The sequence below is a fragment of the Lotus japonicus genome, chromosome 6 (assembly GCF_012489685.1).
Source record: "Lotus japonicus ecotype B-129 chromosome 6, LjGifu_v1.2".
NCBI lineage: Eukaryota > Viridiplantae > Streptophyta > Magnoliopsida > Fabales > Fabaceae > Lotus > Lotus japonicus.
In genome coordinates this window covers 4514465-4531665 of record NC_080046.1, presented here as the reverse complement: position 1 = coordinate 4531665, position 17201 = coordinate 4514465, and the positions used below count along the sequence as shown (strand labels likewise).

Below are 17201 nucleotides of genomic sequence, written 5' to 3'. Positions count from 1 at the left end.
ATAGAAAAAAGCGACATAATTTACGATCAGAGGTAAGGAAAAGCATCAGTACCTCGAGGCCTACGCGTAGCAACGAACTGTGAGACGATCAGGCAAGAATCGGCGAAAATCTCTTCTCCTCCTCTCCTCGTCCTTGCTCGCGGGTTTGGGTGAAATGGGTGAAGGGTTTTTTTGTTTTTTTTTTTTCATTTTTCAAGCTATTTATAGGTTTTGGAAAATGCGGAAAAATGAAAATTTCGCGATTCCGATTTTTCCTGCGCATTCCTCTGTGAATTCTAAGATAGGTTCTGGCGACAGAATTCCAAAACTCAAAAGAGGTTTCTTGGAATTAAATCAAACGATCCAAAGTCGGTGTAAATCGGTTTTACCCGAAAAACTACTTTTTGCAGTTGATGTCGGATGAGAAAACTTCCTTCTGAAGAAAGATTAGAAACATCGAGAGAAATGGGTGAGCGCGTGTGGAATCTTCATTTGAAGCTCTGAATAGAAAAAGTCTTCATCGTCGGTTGATTTTAGGTTTCTTGAGCTATCAGGGTTTTGGTTTCGGCAAACCTCCGAGAATTAGAATCGGACGTTCGTACATTCCAGGGTTTCGTATCGAAACGCTTGTCATGGAAGGATTAAGAGAAGTTCTAACATTTCTCTGAAGATTTTTGGAATTAGTTTTCATCGTGTCTTTAAGTGCAAATTAGTCGTTTACTAACGCTTTCGCCCTAAGGTGGAAGTGAATAAAGCTCGTGCTATAACCTATAGCGACTATAGTATTATTCTTAGTCATTTCCTGAACTTTCTCCTTCATAATACTAATCCAAACCTCAACCACAAGTCAAGTTCCTCTCACGCTGACAAAAAACCCTATGCGTGAGTTGGAAATTAAATATTTAATTAATTCTAAAATCCTGGGTCTTATATGGAGGACCAAACCAGCCTCTTTCAGGATCAAAAGGTTCAAATGGCAACTCAATGCCTTCTCTGTTGCTTTCCATCTTGAACTCAATCTTTTATTACTTTTTAAATGGATCTGGCTCAGTATTAATTTTGTTCCTCTTGGACTTTGAGTTTCTCTCTCACCCATCATAGCTATGCTCTCATTTCTCAAATCAAAAGTCATGATTTTTCCTGCCATGAACTTCATTCCCCTCCTTTTTTCCTTATCAATTATGCTAATTAGCAAAACACACTTTTTTTCTTCATCCATTTATTTACAGCTTCGAAAGTAGTTTCTTATTTAGTGATTTAGGCCATTTTTTAAGACCTACCACCAGGTGATATTTGAGATGTTGTTTGACTTTGTGTGTGTTCTATGATCTTTCTTTCTTTAATATGGGGGTTGTGGTCTTTTACTTCCCTCTTCTAGAAATTTCTCCATAGCATCTTAAATTGCCAGAAAATTTGATGACTTGATATCCTTTTTTTTTACTATAAAATTAAGGAATGCATGCCAAAAGTGGAGCATCCAGAATCTTATGTTGTTCCAGAAGTAAGTTTCTTAGGCTTTCTATGTATTACTTCTTGCACCAAACAGTTAAGGGATGTGCATAAATTAGCATGATGCAGCAAATTTATCTGGTCATGGTTTGATTATGTTTGTTATAATCTAGAGGCCATGTATCTGAGTAACATTAATCATTTATAAGGTGGGGAACATACACCTTTTTGTCCAAAACTGACAAACTATAACAAGTTTATTTGATGAAATGTAAAACAAATTTTTGGTTTCATATTAATTTCACTCCTTGAAACTGCAGAATTAACCTGATTTTGGGTTTTCCCCATATATATTGCAGGTTGCAAAACAATGTAATGTATATCAGTGTGATGCCTTTGTCCCAGTGATTTACAATTCAGTCTCTTGGAAGAAAGCAGTACAAAATGATGAATTGTCTCTTTCTAAAGGTATTTCAAGAATGATCATTGTTCTTACGTACTTCTGAAAATTTTACTTGCATCTTTAGATAGAGATGTAAACGCTTATTCAGAAACTAATCTGAGCAGTTTATGAAAGTAAGCTCATAGTTGTTGCATCCATAGGTATTAGTTGTACTCATAATTGCATCCTTATACTCATTAGTTATATTTACTTTAGCTTTATGCTCATACTTTAACTTAGTACCTAAGTTTTCTTGCAAATTTTATAAAGCTTTAACCACTAATCCTCTCTTAATTATTTTTCTTCTTTCTAAATGGTAAACACACATTTGTATGACAACAAATTAAATGATATGCATTTTGTTTAAATAGCTCACATTGGGAGCAGGAGGTATAACAGTAAAAGTGATTTTGATTTGCATATTTTTTTGTTTCATCTTATATATTTAGATTTTAGATTGGTGAACCGTTGCACTAACACATAGCTCATTTTATGGAGTGATTACTCAAAGTGATATAAATATTCTTTAATTTAGTGTGATCTCATGGATTCTCAGAGATATTTTACTCCCCTCCCCTGTCTATGTTGCAGGATTATCAGGGATATTTTAGTGTGATTTTTACGGGATTTGAGTAATGATATAGACTATTCAGATACACAATTTTGGATTTTTTTTTAAGTTTTACAGGTTTACATTCAGACAAAGTCTGAAATACATATATTTATACTAGGTAGTTTGTACATTCGGACAAACTGTACTTTGACATGTTTGTGCTTGCCGTCTTACTTCATTATGTGGTTGAAGTTAGAATTTCTTCTGAGATATATATTTATGTACCTTCTCCTCCTCCTTCGCCTATGCCTTCCAAACCTGAGAATTGGAGTGAAGTTTCACTCCCAGACCTACACTATGCGTCAAGGTGCAGTTGTATCGTCCTATTCGTATCATCCTTTTCATATCCATTTTCCCTGGAATTTGGGGTAAAGGGGCACCCAGGAGCTTCATCCTAACCATCAATCTGCTCTAGGAGCTATACCTTCCAGTTGTTTGGTTTGAAAGCTTCAAGATCTTGCTGGATTCCCTATGGATTATTTGCTTTCCCTGGTATCTTCATCCTTAGGCAGGTATGTGCTTATAAATTGCCCCTTTGATTGTGTGGTTTCTCATCCTTTGTTCTTCATTCAATTCCATTAGTAGTTTTCCTTTCTCCTGTTGTATTGAGTTTCTCCTTGGGTTCTTCATCCAGTTCCCTCTCCCATTCTTCCTTTCTTTCTTTCAAAGAGACAAAAAGTATCGTATTACCTTAATTGCTATTTGTATATTTGGTCTGTTATTACATCGGTGATCAAGTCGGAGATTCAAATGCTTGGGAAGAGAAATAAATTGCATTGGGTATAATTCTAACTCAACTTGGGTTAAGAAAAATACTTTAACACATTGTCACTCTTTTAGTGGGTGATGTTCCAGTTTCTCAATTAATTCTTGGACTTACTTCAAAGGAGTAGTTTAATCAAGTAGTGTTTTTGTATCTTTACTTGGACTTATTTATGCATCTACTTTATTGTGTTATATGGTATGTTTTTGGATTCTCATAAGTAAGGATCATCTGATGGTAATGGTTAAGAGCTTGCTTTGTAATCTGATCTGTTTCTGGTACAAGAAGAGTTGCAGGTGTCAAATTAGCAAAAGTTATTTGCATATTTCTTTTTTTTCTGCCCCATTCTTCTATTTGTTGACTTCTTTTGGGTACTTAATCTTACAATTTTTTTATCATTTTTGTAAGTAGAATGGTAAAGGATAAAAGTATAGTCATTGGGACCGTCTACTGTATGTTACTTTTCAATAAAATTTAGGATGCATAAAATTAAGACTGTTTGATATCCTGTTAATAATGTTATGAGAACAGTGACTTTGTTGAACAAGATTTATGCTGAGCATATTAATCAAATGAGTTCAGTTAGTTGTTAGTTTTTAATATATTGCTTTTGTGATGATTGAAGGTGATAATTTGATGCTAAATTATTCTTTAGTGGCAATGGAAGAGTGCTGTTATGAGTTTTATTTTCATCTATGCAGTATACTTTTATGATCAGCATATTTTCTTTCTATTGTGACTTCTATAACCAACAATGGTGATGGTTTCACTCTTGCTCCAGCTCATTGTCTTTTTGGGCAGCCTTGGAGTTCTATCTGTTGAAAATTAACAGACACCAAGTGAATGATTTTATCGGTTTGCTTCTAAGAAAGATTCAATACTCCTTCTGTTGTAATGCTCACTGACTTGATATTAGTATTAGTTCAAGTGTGTGGCAATTTGCTTCTCTTTAGTTTGGATCTGGAAATCTTCCTGGAACGTGATGGATCAAGCGGAGATGCAACGGAGTAGATACACATAGGCTTACATGTCTAGACAACAGAGAACTGAAAAAGTTGCAGGAGCTATGGCGGTGTTAGGATACAATGCTAATTTGCATAATTATTAATTTTTCAAATTACATTGATTCATGATATGATACTTTGTACTTTTGAGTTTTTGGTCGAGATTTGAGAATGAATTGCACTTTATATTATGTACGTGTCAAACAGTTTGGAATGTGATCAAGTATGTAGAAGACTTTTTAATGTTATGAGAACTTTTTTATGATTGTCAATGTTAATTTATGAAGTTTGAAGAAACTTCACATAAATAGTACATAACTATTTTAATACTACATTTTATCTGTTCCCTTACACTAATTTCATATTTCTAGATCATTCTTCCTCTTTTTCTATTTTTATAGAAGTTTTTCCATGCAAATTTTGTGAAGCTTTATAATGGTCTGTGAAGCTGTACAATGGTCCTAATGTTACCCTATGAATACTCCTGATCTTGGATTAACAAAAACTATAAGAAACTAGCTAGGACCTAATGGTGTCCAGACCTCAAGTGACACAATGATTCTGAGGATTTACAATGTCTTTTAATGGTAATCAATAGTACAGATATAAGTATCAGTGGTTATTGTATTACTTCTAGCCTAAACTATATGTGTCAATGAGATTACGAGCAATGATCCCATTGAAGTGTAAATGAGATTTTACTATATCAGACTTCTAAAAGTGTAAGATAGAAGGAAAGTTCTTATAATGCTTTTCTTACTCTTAATGTTCATATTAAAAAAAAGTAATGAAACTATAGTAGAGCTAAAAATTGAATAAGTTAATAATTGTAAGCATATAAGTTACTCCAATGAGAATAATATATGTTGTTTTTAATTTTTCATCACACACCCATATAGAGTAAGCTCATTTGTTTAGGGATTATAATCTTAAGGTTGAAAATGTCATATTCAATCATTTTTAATTGATGTGTCACAATTTCATTGGATAAGACAAGGAAATGAGACACTATTTAGGAATAAATGATATTGATCAATTTGAACGATAATGATTTTTGGTAACACATATTATTCTCATTAAGTAGTAACTTATTTTCAATCCTCATATTAACGCACTTTTTTACATTATCATAATTAAAATAAGGTAAATTAAATAAGGTATTAAATTGTGAAACTTATTATCATCGCCTATTGATGTTAAATTATATTTTTCATCCACATATCCTACTAAGCGTTATATGTCCGTGCAATAATGGATTCATCAACAATAAATCATCATGTACAATATTAACACGAGTAACCTCTGTGCATCGCACGACTTTATTTCCACTTCGTGTACTCAGTTTTGACCAGCTAGAGCTGGTTTTGCGTCTCCTTCGGACTTCTTTGCCCGAATTTAAATATTAATTAAATCTAATTTTAAATTATATTGTAATAAATATTAATTAAATATTTTTTTAGTTGGAGCATTTATTTAATTTTAAATATTAAATTTTAAAAATAAATAATATAAATATATGTGGTATGGTGAGATCCGAATAATAATAAAATAAGGAATAATGGTTGGATTAAATTAATTGTAATCTTTTCAATGAAATCAATGATTTAGAATCACTAGTAAGATACAAGATTTAAGAAGATAGAACAACACTTTAAAAAAAGAAGATAGAACAACGTTATCAACAAAAAAAAAAAAGATAGAAACCGGAGCAATGCCCTAAGATTAAGATAATAATAATTGAAAAGAAAGAAAAAAGGGAAACATGGCTCTCGCGAGCGAAGAGAAAGTTTGGGGAACGACGTCGTACGGCGCTAGGGTTCAGGTGGTGGATCACCACGACAACGTCAACGTCGGTTCTCCCTCCGCCTCCGCCTCCGCCGATATTGACTGGGCAGCGGCCAAACGCATGGAGTCGGAGAAGTACCTTCTATTCTCTTGCAATTATTTGTGTTGCTTTAACTCTTAATGGTCATGTTGGATCATGTTTTGTTCCGCTTGCTGTTTCTTTCTATTATCTGATTAATTATTTCAGGTTTATTTGTATGTATGTATTGTATGTATGTATCTTATCTTTTGCTGTTTTTGTTTCAAATCACTTTTGCCACCTTAGTGTAACCTGCAAATTGCACATGTAGGGGATGGATGACAAGTGAGGGATTTAATTCTTATTATCTTTGTTCAAGAACGGGCATAATTCCCCTCCAATTCCTCGGGAAGACAAAATTGAGTTTCCCCCTTCATTCCCCTCCCCTCCCCTCCTAAATATTCAACCAAACAAGATAACTGTAAATGTCTCTTGTGAGGGTTGCGTTAAAATCTCAAGTTCCACATTCACTAAAGACATGACCCTAATAAATGATACAACAATCCTCACTAGGAACTAGGCTTTTTAGGTAGTTTGGGTCGCTCAACACTTAGAAGTAGATAAGTTCACTCTGGCTTAATATTTTGAATTGACCAATGATTGATGTTCTGCAGTGAAAACAAGGTTTTGGGAACCACGTCGTCTGACGCTAGGGTTCCGGCGCAGCTCTACCACAAGAGGATGGTGGATCGCATCGGGTCCATCGACAAGAGTTTGGTCAGAGCACCACCGTACCCTATAATCGTGAAGTTGCCTGACGGAAATGGAATCACGTTCAACAGGGAAGCTATCAACGACCCTTTGTTGGTATCTTCCGCCTCAACCCCCATGACCATCACTCCCACCGTCATAGATCACTGGTTACAGACCAAACACATGGAGTCAAAGTACTCGTACGTACCTTTCCTTGCAATTATTTTTGTCGCTTTCATTTTTAACATTTTGGGAGTGGATCATTTTTTTTCTTTTATATATATATGTGTGTGTGTGTTCTGCTTATTGTTTCTTTCTCAGATATATTACCTCTGTTTGTTGATTAGTTTTTTCAGATTTACTTGTATGTATCTTTTGCTGTTTTTGTTTTGGAACTTTGCTTCAAATCACTTTTGCCAGCTTAATTAGTGTAAACTATCATTGATCAGAGATATTGTCAAAATTATCCTTTAGAGCATTCTTCACTTAGAGCTGAAACTTGATTAATCCCTGGGCCACCCACCTGCAAATTGCACATGTAGGGGATGGGAAGTGAGGGATTTTAATTCTTCTTATCTTTGTTCAAGACAGGGGATGGGAGGGGAAATAACTCATTTCTGTTTGGTTAGGGGATTGGAGGGATTTTAAAACTAATTTGCATTAGCTACCCTCACTTTAGGAGATTTTAAAACTTAGTAGGGACGTTTATGTATAATGAAATAATTCCCCTCCAATTCCTCCACTCTTGGAAGGAAGACAAAATTGAGTTATGAGGGATTTTGTCCCCCTTCATTCCCCTCCCCAGTCCCCTCCTAAAAATTGAACCAAACAAGATAAGTGTAAATGTCTCTTGTGAGGGGTGCTTTAAATGTTAACGGTTGAAGTTCCACATTGACTAAAGACATGACCCAAATAGTCCTTATAATTGGTAGATCAATCCTCACTAGGAACTAGTTTTTTAGGTAGAGTTAAGGTCGCTGAACACTAAGAAGTAGATAAATTCACTCTGTCAGTCTGGCTTAGGTTATGCTTTTCTTCATGGTCTGTATTTTGAATTTTTTGAAGTGACCAATGATTGATGTTCTGCAGTGAAAAGAAAGTTTCGGAAACGGCATTGTTCGGAGCTAGGCTTCCGGTGGATGAGGATCACCACGACAAACCCCGCAACTTCGGGTCCTTTAACAAGAATAGTGTGACCCACAGCCTTTTCGGACTACCGCCACCACCACGCGACAACATCGGGTCCTTCGACAAGAATAGTGTGACCCACAGTCTTTTCGGACCACCGCCACGCGACAACATCGGGGAAGTCATGAAAAAAGCTTACTTCAAGCCTGACTGGGCAGAGGCCAAACACATGAAGTTGGAAAACACGTACATACCATCTTTTGCAATCATTTGTGTTGCTTTAGCTTTTTACATTTTGGGAGTAATGGTCATGTTGGATCATGTTTTGTTCTTCTTGCTGTTTCTTTCTCTATATTATATCTGTTTATAGATTAATTATTTCAGATTTACTTGTATGTATCTTTTTGCTGTTTTTGTTTTGGATCTTTGCTTCAAATCACTTTTGCCAGCTTAATTAGTGTAAACTACCACTGATCAGAGATATCGTCAAAATAATCCTTTCGAGAATTCTTCAGTTAGAGCTGACACTTGATTAATCCGTGGGTCACCCACCTACAAATTGCACATGTAGGGGATGGGAAGTGAGGGATTTTAATCCTTATTATCTTTGTTCAAGACAGGGGAGGGGAGGGGAAATAACTCTTTTCTGTTTGGTTAGGGGATGGGAGCGATTTCAAAACTAATTTGCATTAACTCTTTTCTGTTCTCATAAACTACCACTGATCAGAGATATCGTCAAAATAATCCTTTCGAGAATTCTTCAGTTAGAGCTGACACTTGATTAATCCGTGGGTCACCCACCTACAAATTGCACATGTAGGGGATGGGAAGTGAGGGATTTTAATCCTTATTATCTTTGTTCAAGACAGGGGAGGGGAGGGGAAATAACTCTTTTCTGTTTGGTTAGGGGATGGGAGCGATTTCAAAACTAATTTGCATTAGCTACCCTCACTTTAGAAGATCTTAAAACCTAGTAGGACATTTATGTATAATGAAATATTCCCCCGACAAATTCCTCCACTTTTGGAGGGAAGACAAAATTGAGTTATGAGGGGTTTTGCCCCCTGCATTCCCCTCCCCTCCTAAAAATTGAACCAAACAAGATAAGTGTAAATGTCTCTTGTGAGGGGCGTGTTAAATGTTAACGTGTGAAGTTCCACATTGACTAAAGACATGACCCTAATAGCCCCTATAAATGGTAGAACAATTCTCACTAGGAACTAGTGTTTTTAGGTAGTTAGGGTCGCTGAACACTTTGAAGTAGATAAGTTGACTCTGTCTTAGGTTATTCTTTTTTTCATGGTCAATATTTTGAATTTTTTGAAGTGACCAATGATTGATGTTCTGCAGTGATGTTGCGAATGGTCCGAGCGTCGATACTGGTTTGGTCGGAGCACAACCGTGCCCTAACATCGTGATGTTGCCTGACGACAATGGAAATATGTTCAACAGTGAAAATATCAACAACCCTTGCTTGATGGCTTCCGCCTCAACCCGCAGGACCTTTACTTCCATCGTCGGTAATAAAGTCTCTGTTTTGTGGAATGAATATATAAATAAACGAATTTGCTTCCGTCTGCTTCTCATTTCTCTAATTCTCTTCTCATTTGTATTCCAGAAGCTCACTGGGAAAAGGCCAAACGCACGGAGTCGAAGAAGAGGGTCCATTAGAGCCTCTCTGGGTTGTTAGAGCTTTCTCTAACAATACACCATCTATCTTTTTCTATTCCTGTATTACTCCTTACCTTCATCAATATAATTCTCATTTCAGTATTAATCTTCTCTGTTCTTCACTTGCACAATTTACATACCTATCAATTGGTCCGACCTACCGGATCAATACACCCCCAGAAAACCAGTGTAGTAGATGCCACCCAAGATGGTTGATCGTATGGAAGCTCTGGAGACACAGATGGGCACCGTGACTGACACGTTGCAGGAACTCGCGCTCCAGCTGCAGCAGCAGAGCATGGTTCTGAAGGAGTTGAGCAATCAGATGGGAAAGAAAGTGGTCCACGAAGGGGAAACCTCGACGGGTGACTCCAATTCCGGCGAATCGCGTCTCGCCGGGAAGAAGGTCAAGCTGCCCGTGTTTGAGGGAGACGATCCTGTAGCTTGGATCACGAGAGCGGAGATCTATTTCGATGTGCAAGGCACCCCCGATGAGCTTCGCGTGAAGCTCGCACGCTTGAGTATGGAAGGATCTACTATCCATTGGTTCAATATGTTGAGGGAAACAGAGGATGAGCTTTCCTGGGAAAAGCTCAAACGAGCGTTGATTGCACGCTATGGAGGACGACGATTGGAGAATCCTTTCGAGGAGTTATTGACGCTAAGGCAACGCGGCAGCGTGGAGGAGTTCGTGGAAGCCTTTGAGTTGCTCTCGTCACAGGTAGGACGATTGCCGGAGGATCAGTATCTGGGGTATTTCATGAGTGGGTTGAAACCACCGATTCGATGGCGGGTGCGTACCTTGAATCCCAGCACTCGCATGGAGATGATGCGAATTGCGAAAGATGTTGAAGACGAGCTTAAGGAAGAAGAAGAAGAAGAGGGAAAGCGGGTGACAAGAAAAGGCGGGTACGAACGCTCGGGTCAAGGCGATTGGGCCGGGTCAGCCTCAAATAGGAGTGGGCTGTTCAATAGAGATGTAACCCGTTTTACCAAGGCCAGCGGGTCAAACCAAACCCGATCCCGGAGTTCTGTTGGATCCCACGCACACTCATCTTCATCGCTGGGCTCAACGGCGAGAAAGGGTGACAACGACCACCGTGCAGGCTCGACGGAGCGTTGGAAAGGGGTCAGAAGTTTCCAGGTTGACGAAATCGCAGAGCGAAGGGCCAAGGGACTCTGTTTTAAATGTGGGGGCAAATACCACCCCACTTTGCACAAGTGCCCGGAGCGCGCGATGAGAGTTCTCATCCTGGGAGAGGGAGAGACCATGAATGAGGAGGGGGAAATCGTGATGCTGGAACAGGAAGTAGAGGAGGAGGAAGAAGAAGAAGCTGTAGAATGCAAAGCTATGGGAGTTCTGGGTTGTTTGGGGGATCACCAGACAATGAAGTTAGCTGGCCAAGTGGGCAATGTGGAACTTCTCATCCTTGTTGACAGTGGCGCGAGCCACAACTTCATTGACCCAAAGATCACCTCTGCTCTGGGACTTACCATCACCCCGATCACCACAAGGAGCATTAAACTTGGAGATGGCCATAAGGTGATAACCAGGGGAGTTTGTAAGGGAATCAAAGCCAAAGTGGGGAACATTGAGATTACCATTGATGCACTGGTGCTGGACTTAGGAGGGCTGGATCTGGTCTTGGGAGTGTCCTGGCTCAGTACACTTGGGAAAGTCATCATGGATTGGAAGCACTTGACTATGCAGTTTGTGCAAGGGGAACATGTGGTGAAATTGCAGGGAATGAAGGGTAGAAGCAGCTATCAGAGCAACCTGCACTCTTTTTTGAGTGACACTCAAGGCAGAAACCTTGGGGAAGGATGGTGGCTTCAATTCCAAGCTACAGAAGCAACCAAGGAACACCATGACATACCTCAGGAACTGGGAGTTGTGCTTACAGAATTCCCAGCAGTATTCACAAAGAAAATGCAATTGCCCCCTGTCAGGTCCAAAGTACACCAGATTGTTCTTAATCCTGAGCATGGGCCAATTAATGTCAGACCCTATAGGTATCCTCATCACCAAAAGGAGGAAATTGAGAGGCAGGTGGCTGAGCTCTTGGAGGCAGGGATCATAAGACCAAGCATGAGTGCCTTCTCCAGTCCTGTCATCTTGGTAAAAAAGAAGGATAAGAGTTGGAGAATGTGTGTGGACTACAGGGCTCTGAACAAGGCTACAATCCCAGATAAGTATCCAATTCCAATTGTGGATGAATTACTTGATGAGTTGAATGGGGCAGTAATGTTCTCTAAAATTGATCTTAAATCGGGATACCACCAGATTAGAGTTCTTGAGGCAGATATCCCTAAAACTGCTTTCAGGACTCACAATGGACATTATGAGTACCTTGTCATGCCCTTTGGGCTGATGAATGCTCCTGCCACTTTTCAAGCCATCATGAATGACATTTTTAGGCCATATCTGAGGAAGTTTGTGTTGGTTTTCTTTGATGATATCTTAATTTACAGTAGGAGTTTGTTGGAACACCAAAACCACTTAAAGCTAGTCTTGACAGTGTTATCATCTAATTGTTTTGTAGCCAATCAAGCAAAATGCAAGTTTGGTTGTGCCCAAATAGATTATTTGGGTCACATTATATCTGGGAAAGGAGTGGCAGTTGACCCTGAGAAAATTAAGTGCATTGTGGAGTGGCCAGAGCCCAAGAATGTTAAGGGAGTAAGGGGATTTTTAGGGTTAACAGGCTACTACAGGAAATTTGTCAAGAATTATGGGAAGATGGCCAAACCCCTCACAGAACTGACAAAAAAAAGACAATTTCACATGGGGTGAAGAGACCAAGCAAGCTTTCCACAAGTTGAAGACCGTAATGACAAGTTCCCCTGTGCTAGCTCTCCCTGATTTTGAAAAACCTTTTGAGGTTGAATGTGATGCAGCTGGGAGAGGCATTGGTGCTGTTTTGATGCAACAAAGGCAACCAATTGCTTATTATAGCAAGGCTCTATCTCCTGGGAATTTATCCAAGTCAGTTTATGAGAAAGAATTGATGGCATTGGTTCTTTGCATCCAACATTGGAGGCACTACTTGTTGGGCAAGGCTTTCATTGTCTACACAGATCACAAGAGCCTCAAACATTTCTTGCAACAAAAAATTACTTCCCCTGATCAACAATGCTGGTTGGCAAAGCTCCTTGGATATCAGTTTGAAGTGAGGTACAAACCAGGTCAGGAAAATAAGGCAGCAGATGCACTTTCTAGATGCTATGATGAGAGTGATCTCATGAGCCTGGTATCTTTTCCTCTGTGGGAAGATAGAAAGAAGCTCTTGGAGGAGATAGCCTCTGATGCTTACATCCAGAACCTGACACAGGAAGTGCAACAAAATCCCCAAGCCAAACCTGGGTTCTCAGTCCAGCAAGGGGTGCTGTTATACCAAGGCAGGCTTGTGCTCTCTCCTACATCACCTTCAATTCCATGGCTTCTGCAGGAATACCACAACACACCTACTGGGGGTCATTCAGGGTTTCTACGAACCTACAGAAGGCTGGCTGAAACTCTATATTGGGTGGGAATGCAGAGAACAGTGAGTGATTTTGTAAGGGGATGTGACACTTGTCAGAGGCAGAAGTATAGTGCAATTTCTCCAGGGGGTCTGCTCAAACCACTTCCTGTTCCAAATGCTATCTGGGAGGATATATCCCTTGACTTTATCACAGGGTTACCTAAATCTAAAGGCTTTGAGGCAATCTTGGTTGTAGTGGATAGGCTATCCAAGTACAGCCATTTCATCTTGCTTAAACACCCCTACACTGCTAAGTCCATTGCTGAGGTCTTTGTCAGGGAAATAGTAAGGCTCCATGGGATTCCAAGCACTGTTATCAGTGATAGAGACCCAATTTTTGTGAGTCACTTCTGGTCTGAGCTATTCAAATTACAGGGTACCAAGTTGAAAATGAGCTCCTCCTACCACCCTGAGACTGATGGCCAGACAGAGGTCATAAACAGGTGCTTAGAGAGTTATTTGAGATGCTTTGCCTCTGAGCATCCGAGGACTTGGTCTTATTGGGTTCCTTGGGCTGAGTTTTGGTATAATTCTACCTTTCATTGCTCCATTGGCCAAACTCCTTTTGAGGTGGTTTATGGCAGAAAAGCACCTCCCATCATCAGGTTTCTAGCTAATGAGACCAAGGTAGCAGCTGTTGCTCTAGAATTAAGTGAGAGAGATGAGGCTTTGAAGCAACTGAGAGCACATTTATAGCGAGCACAGGAGCAGATGGTCAGTTATGCTAATAAGAAGAGAAGGGATTTGAGCTTTGACATAGGAGAATGGGTCTTCCTCAAGCTCAGGCCCCACAGGCAGCATTCTGTTGTCAAGAGAATTAATCAAAAACTAGCAGCAAGGTTCTATGGCCCTTTTCAAATTGAAGACAAAATTGGAGCTGTTGCTTACAAGCTCAAACTACCAGCAGAATCAAGAATCCACCCTGTCTTCCATGTGTCTCTTTTAAAAAAGGCTATAGGCAATTACCAAGTCCAAGGGGAGCTGCCTACTGATTTAGATATTGGGGAAACTCCTGACTTTTATCCTGAGGAGATTCTGGGCACCAGAAGTATCAGGCAAGGTGACAGAGAGGTTCACCAAAGTTTGATTAAGTGGACCAACAGATCAGTGGATGATGTCACTTGGGAGGATAATGAGGTCTTAGTTGGTCAATTTCCAGACTTCTGCCTTGAGGACAAGGCTGTTTCTAAGGGGGAGGGAATTGATAGAGACTCGAACACAAAAGGGGAAATGGGCTTAGGAAAGCCCAAGGTGTGGAAAGTTTATGAAAGAAAGAAAGGGAAAGGTGCTGAGGTGTCTCAGGCAAAATGGAGAGGAGGGAGTTAGTTAGTAAGTTAGTATATAGAGTAGTGAGGTGTGGGGTGAGAGGGCACTGATGAATATCAAATTCGGTTATAGGAGAGAGAAAGAGGAATCTTTCTAGGGAGAGAGCCATTAGAGCCTCTCTGGGTTGTTAGAGCTTTCTCTAACAATACACCATCTATCTTTTTCTATTCCTGTATTACTCCTTACCTTCATCAATATAATTCTCATTTCAGTATTAATCTTCTCTGTTCTTCACTTGCACAATTTACATACCTATCACTTTCCTTGCAATTATTTTTGTTGCTTTCATTTTTAACATTTTGGGAGTGGATCATGTTTTTTTTCTTTTATATATATATGTGTGTGTGTGTGCTCTGCTTATTGTTTCTTTCTCAGATATATTACCTCTGTTTGTAGATTAGTTATTTCAGATTTACGTGTATGTATCTTTTGCTGTTTTTGTTTTGGATCTTTGCTTCAAATCACTTTTGCCACCTTAGTGTAAACTATCATTGATCAGAGATATTGTCAAAATTATCCTTTAGAGCATTCTTCACTTAGAGCTGACAGTTGATTAATCCGTGGGTCACCCCCCTGCAAATTGCACATGTAGGGGATGGGAAGTGAGGGATTTTAATTCTTATTATCTTTGTCCAAGACAGGGGAGGCGAGGGGAAATAACTCGTTTCTGTTTGGTTAGGGGATTGGAGGGATTTTAAAACTAATTTGCATTAGCTACCCTCACTTCAGAAGATTTTAAAACTTAGTAGGGACATTTATGTATAATGAAATAATTCCCCTCCAATTCCTCCACTTTTGGAGGGAAGACAAAATTGAGGTATGAGGGATTTTGTCCCCCATCATTCCCCTCCCCTCCTAAAAATTGAACCAAACAAGATAAGTGTAAATGTCTCTTGTGACTTATGAGGGGTGCTTTAAGTGTTAACGGTTGAAGTTCCACATTGACTAAAGACATGACCCAAATAGTCCTTATAAATGGTAGATCAATCCTCACTAGGAACTAGTTTTTTAGGTAGAGTCGCTGAACACTAAGAAGTAGGTAAGTTGACTGTGGCTTAGGTTATGCTTTTCTTCATGGTCTGTATTTTGAATTTTTTGAAGTGACCAATGATTGATGTTCTGCAGTCCTCGTCCGCTTTCACCGGATAAGCTTGCGCATGATGCTGCTTGCAGCTGAAATTAGAGCACGCTATGGAGGTGGAGGTGCCATGGCAAGAGAGAAGGCTGACACTGCTTGATTTCTACCATTATGTGAAGTAAATGCTTGTGAAGCTGACTATGGTTTGTGATCTGTTCGGTTTAGTTTGATTTGTGTTTAGCAGTATATTATAAATATTTTAATCGTGTTTTGATGGTGCTACTTGTATTGCTATAACCGTGTAAGCATTAAGCATACTATACTATAAACCATACTTCTAATGTTTGGAAGTTCCACAATACAGCGAGTGCAGTGAACAACATTCTATTCTCACAGTGAATGTTATGTTTGTATTGTTTTTACTTTTTCCTAGACTTGTATGAAATTATAATGTGTTGAATAGTGTGTTAAAATAGAGTATTGCTAACATTCTTGTAATAAGGTGCATGCCAGGGGGTGGGGCTGAAGACATGCATAAATGTTCTTTAGGATGGTAATGAAAATTGATGTACAAAGGATCAGTCTGTTTAATGCCCTGGCCCCACACCGTGGCCATTGCTTAGTAGTAGTGAGGACCTAAAAAGAAGACTAGCAGGGCATTTTTTTGTTACGAGTTTCACTGAAATAGCTTATATGGTGGTAGAAGGGAGAACATAAATTGTTTGGTTTACAAGTGAAAGAGATGAATAGAGTAAATTTTGTAGATTGCTTAGTTTAATAGAAAAAGGAGAGATAGAGAATGAGGTGGGGAAAGAGAAAAAGTTAATTTTTATTTAAAATATAAAATTTCCCCAATTGGCCATTTTGCTAAAATGAAGTTTGTGGTGTTTTTTTTTTTTTTTTTGAATTGAAGTTTGTGGGGATTTAAAACATGGAGAAAGGAGGAAATCGCAGCCAAAAATATGTTACTTACATGTGCTAATGTTACCGCTCTTTTTCTTCAGAAATTGGGAAGATTGTATAGGTGATCGAACCCACAATTTAATCTCTCTTCTCTCACTCATCTAAAACCAAAGAAGGGTGACTTCATCTCTCATTTTTTTTTTGCAAATGAAAGGAATTTTTATTGATATAATAGCAATCTTAACAAAGATTGTAAATTTTAAATTGACAAAATTTGCAAATGATTCAAGGTTCTCACAAATTCATTGTGTCATCTTCACTATAAGTTGCAACAAGATTACTACGAGGATGATGAGTGACACCAATCATCTCATCGACCTGCCATTAAACAGATAGATTTTTATTAAATCTGATAGATAATTGTATATCATGAGGATAACAACATCCTTCGTAGAGGTGGCAGTTAACATAGCATACAAGACAATGAAATCCAGAACACTGAGGAAATACACGTTCATTTAACCATAGTAAACAGAGATTAATGAACACAAAATGCTTGGTAATCATACATTCATCAGATGCTCCAATTCGCCAGACTGATAGCTGAAGCAGTACATATTCCTGCATTTAATTTGCAGCTCCCATTAAGAAAAAAGAATATGACAATTATCTAGAAGGTTTAGAATGATCATTTTTTTAAAAATTGCTGATGTGGAAAACCTCATGGAATTGCTGCATAATTAAGCTATACTCATATGTTTAAC

The 17201-nt window shown here is 38.7% G+C and overlaps 1 protein-coding gene across 2 annotated transcripts; it reads left to right on the top strand.

The window, feature by feature from the left end:
* The first annotated feature begins 5940 nt into the window (after nucleotides 1–5940).
* LOC130722049 (uncharacterized) lies at nucleotides 5941–15958 on the top strand. 2 transcript variants are annotated; one of them, XM_057572640.1, is made up of 5 exons: nucleotides 5941–6170; nucleotides 6729–7007; nucleotides 7897–8181; nucleotides 9286–9455; nucleotides 15582–15958. In XM_057572640.1, exons 1-5 carry the CDS (start codon nucleotides 6013–6015, stop codon nucleotides 15692–15694), a joined length of 1005 nt encoding a protein of 334 aa, XP_057428623.1. In that variant the 5' UTR covers nucleotides 5941–6012; the 3' UTR covers nucleotides 15695–15958. The 2 variants fall into 2 exon arrangements, with proteins under 2 accessions (XP_057428623.1, XP_057428622.1); XM_057572639.1 differs by lacking the exons at nucleotides 5941–6170; nucleotides 6729–7007; nucleotides 7897–8181; nucleotides 9286–9455 and adding an exon at nucleotides 9685–14628 and having other exon boundaries at nucleotides 15582–15721.
* The last annotated feature ends 1243 nt before the right edge of the window (nucleotides 15959–17201 follow it).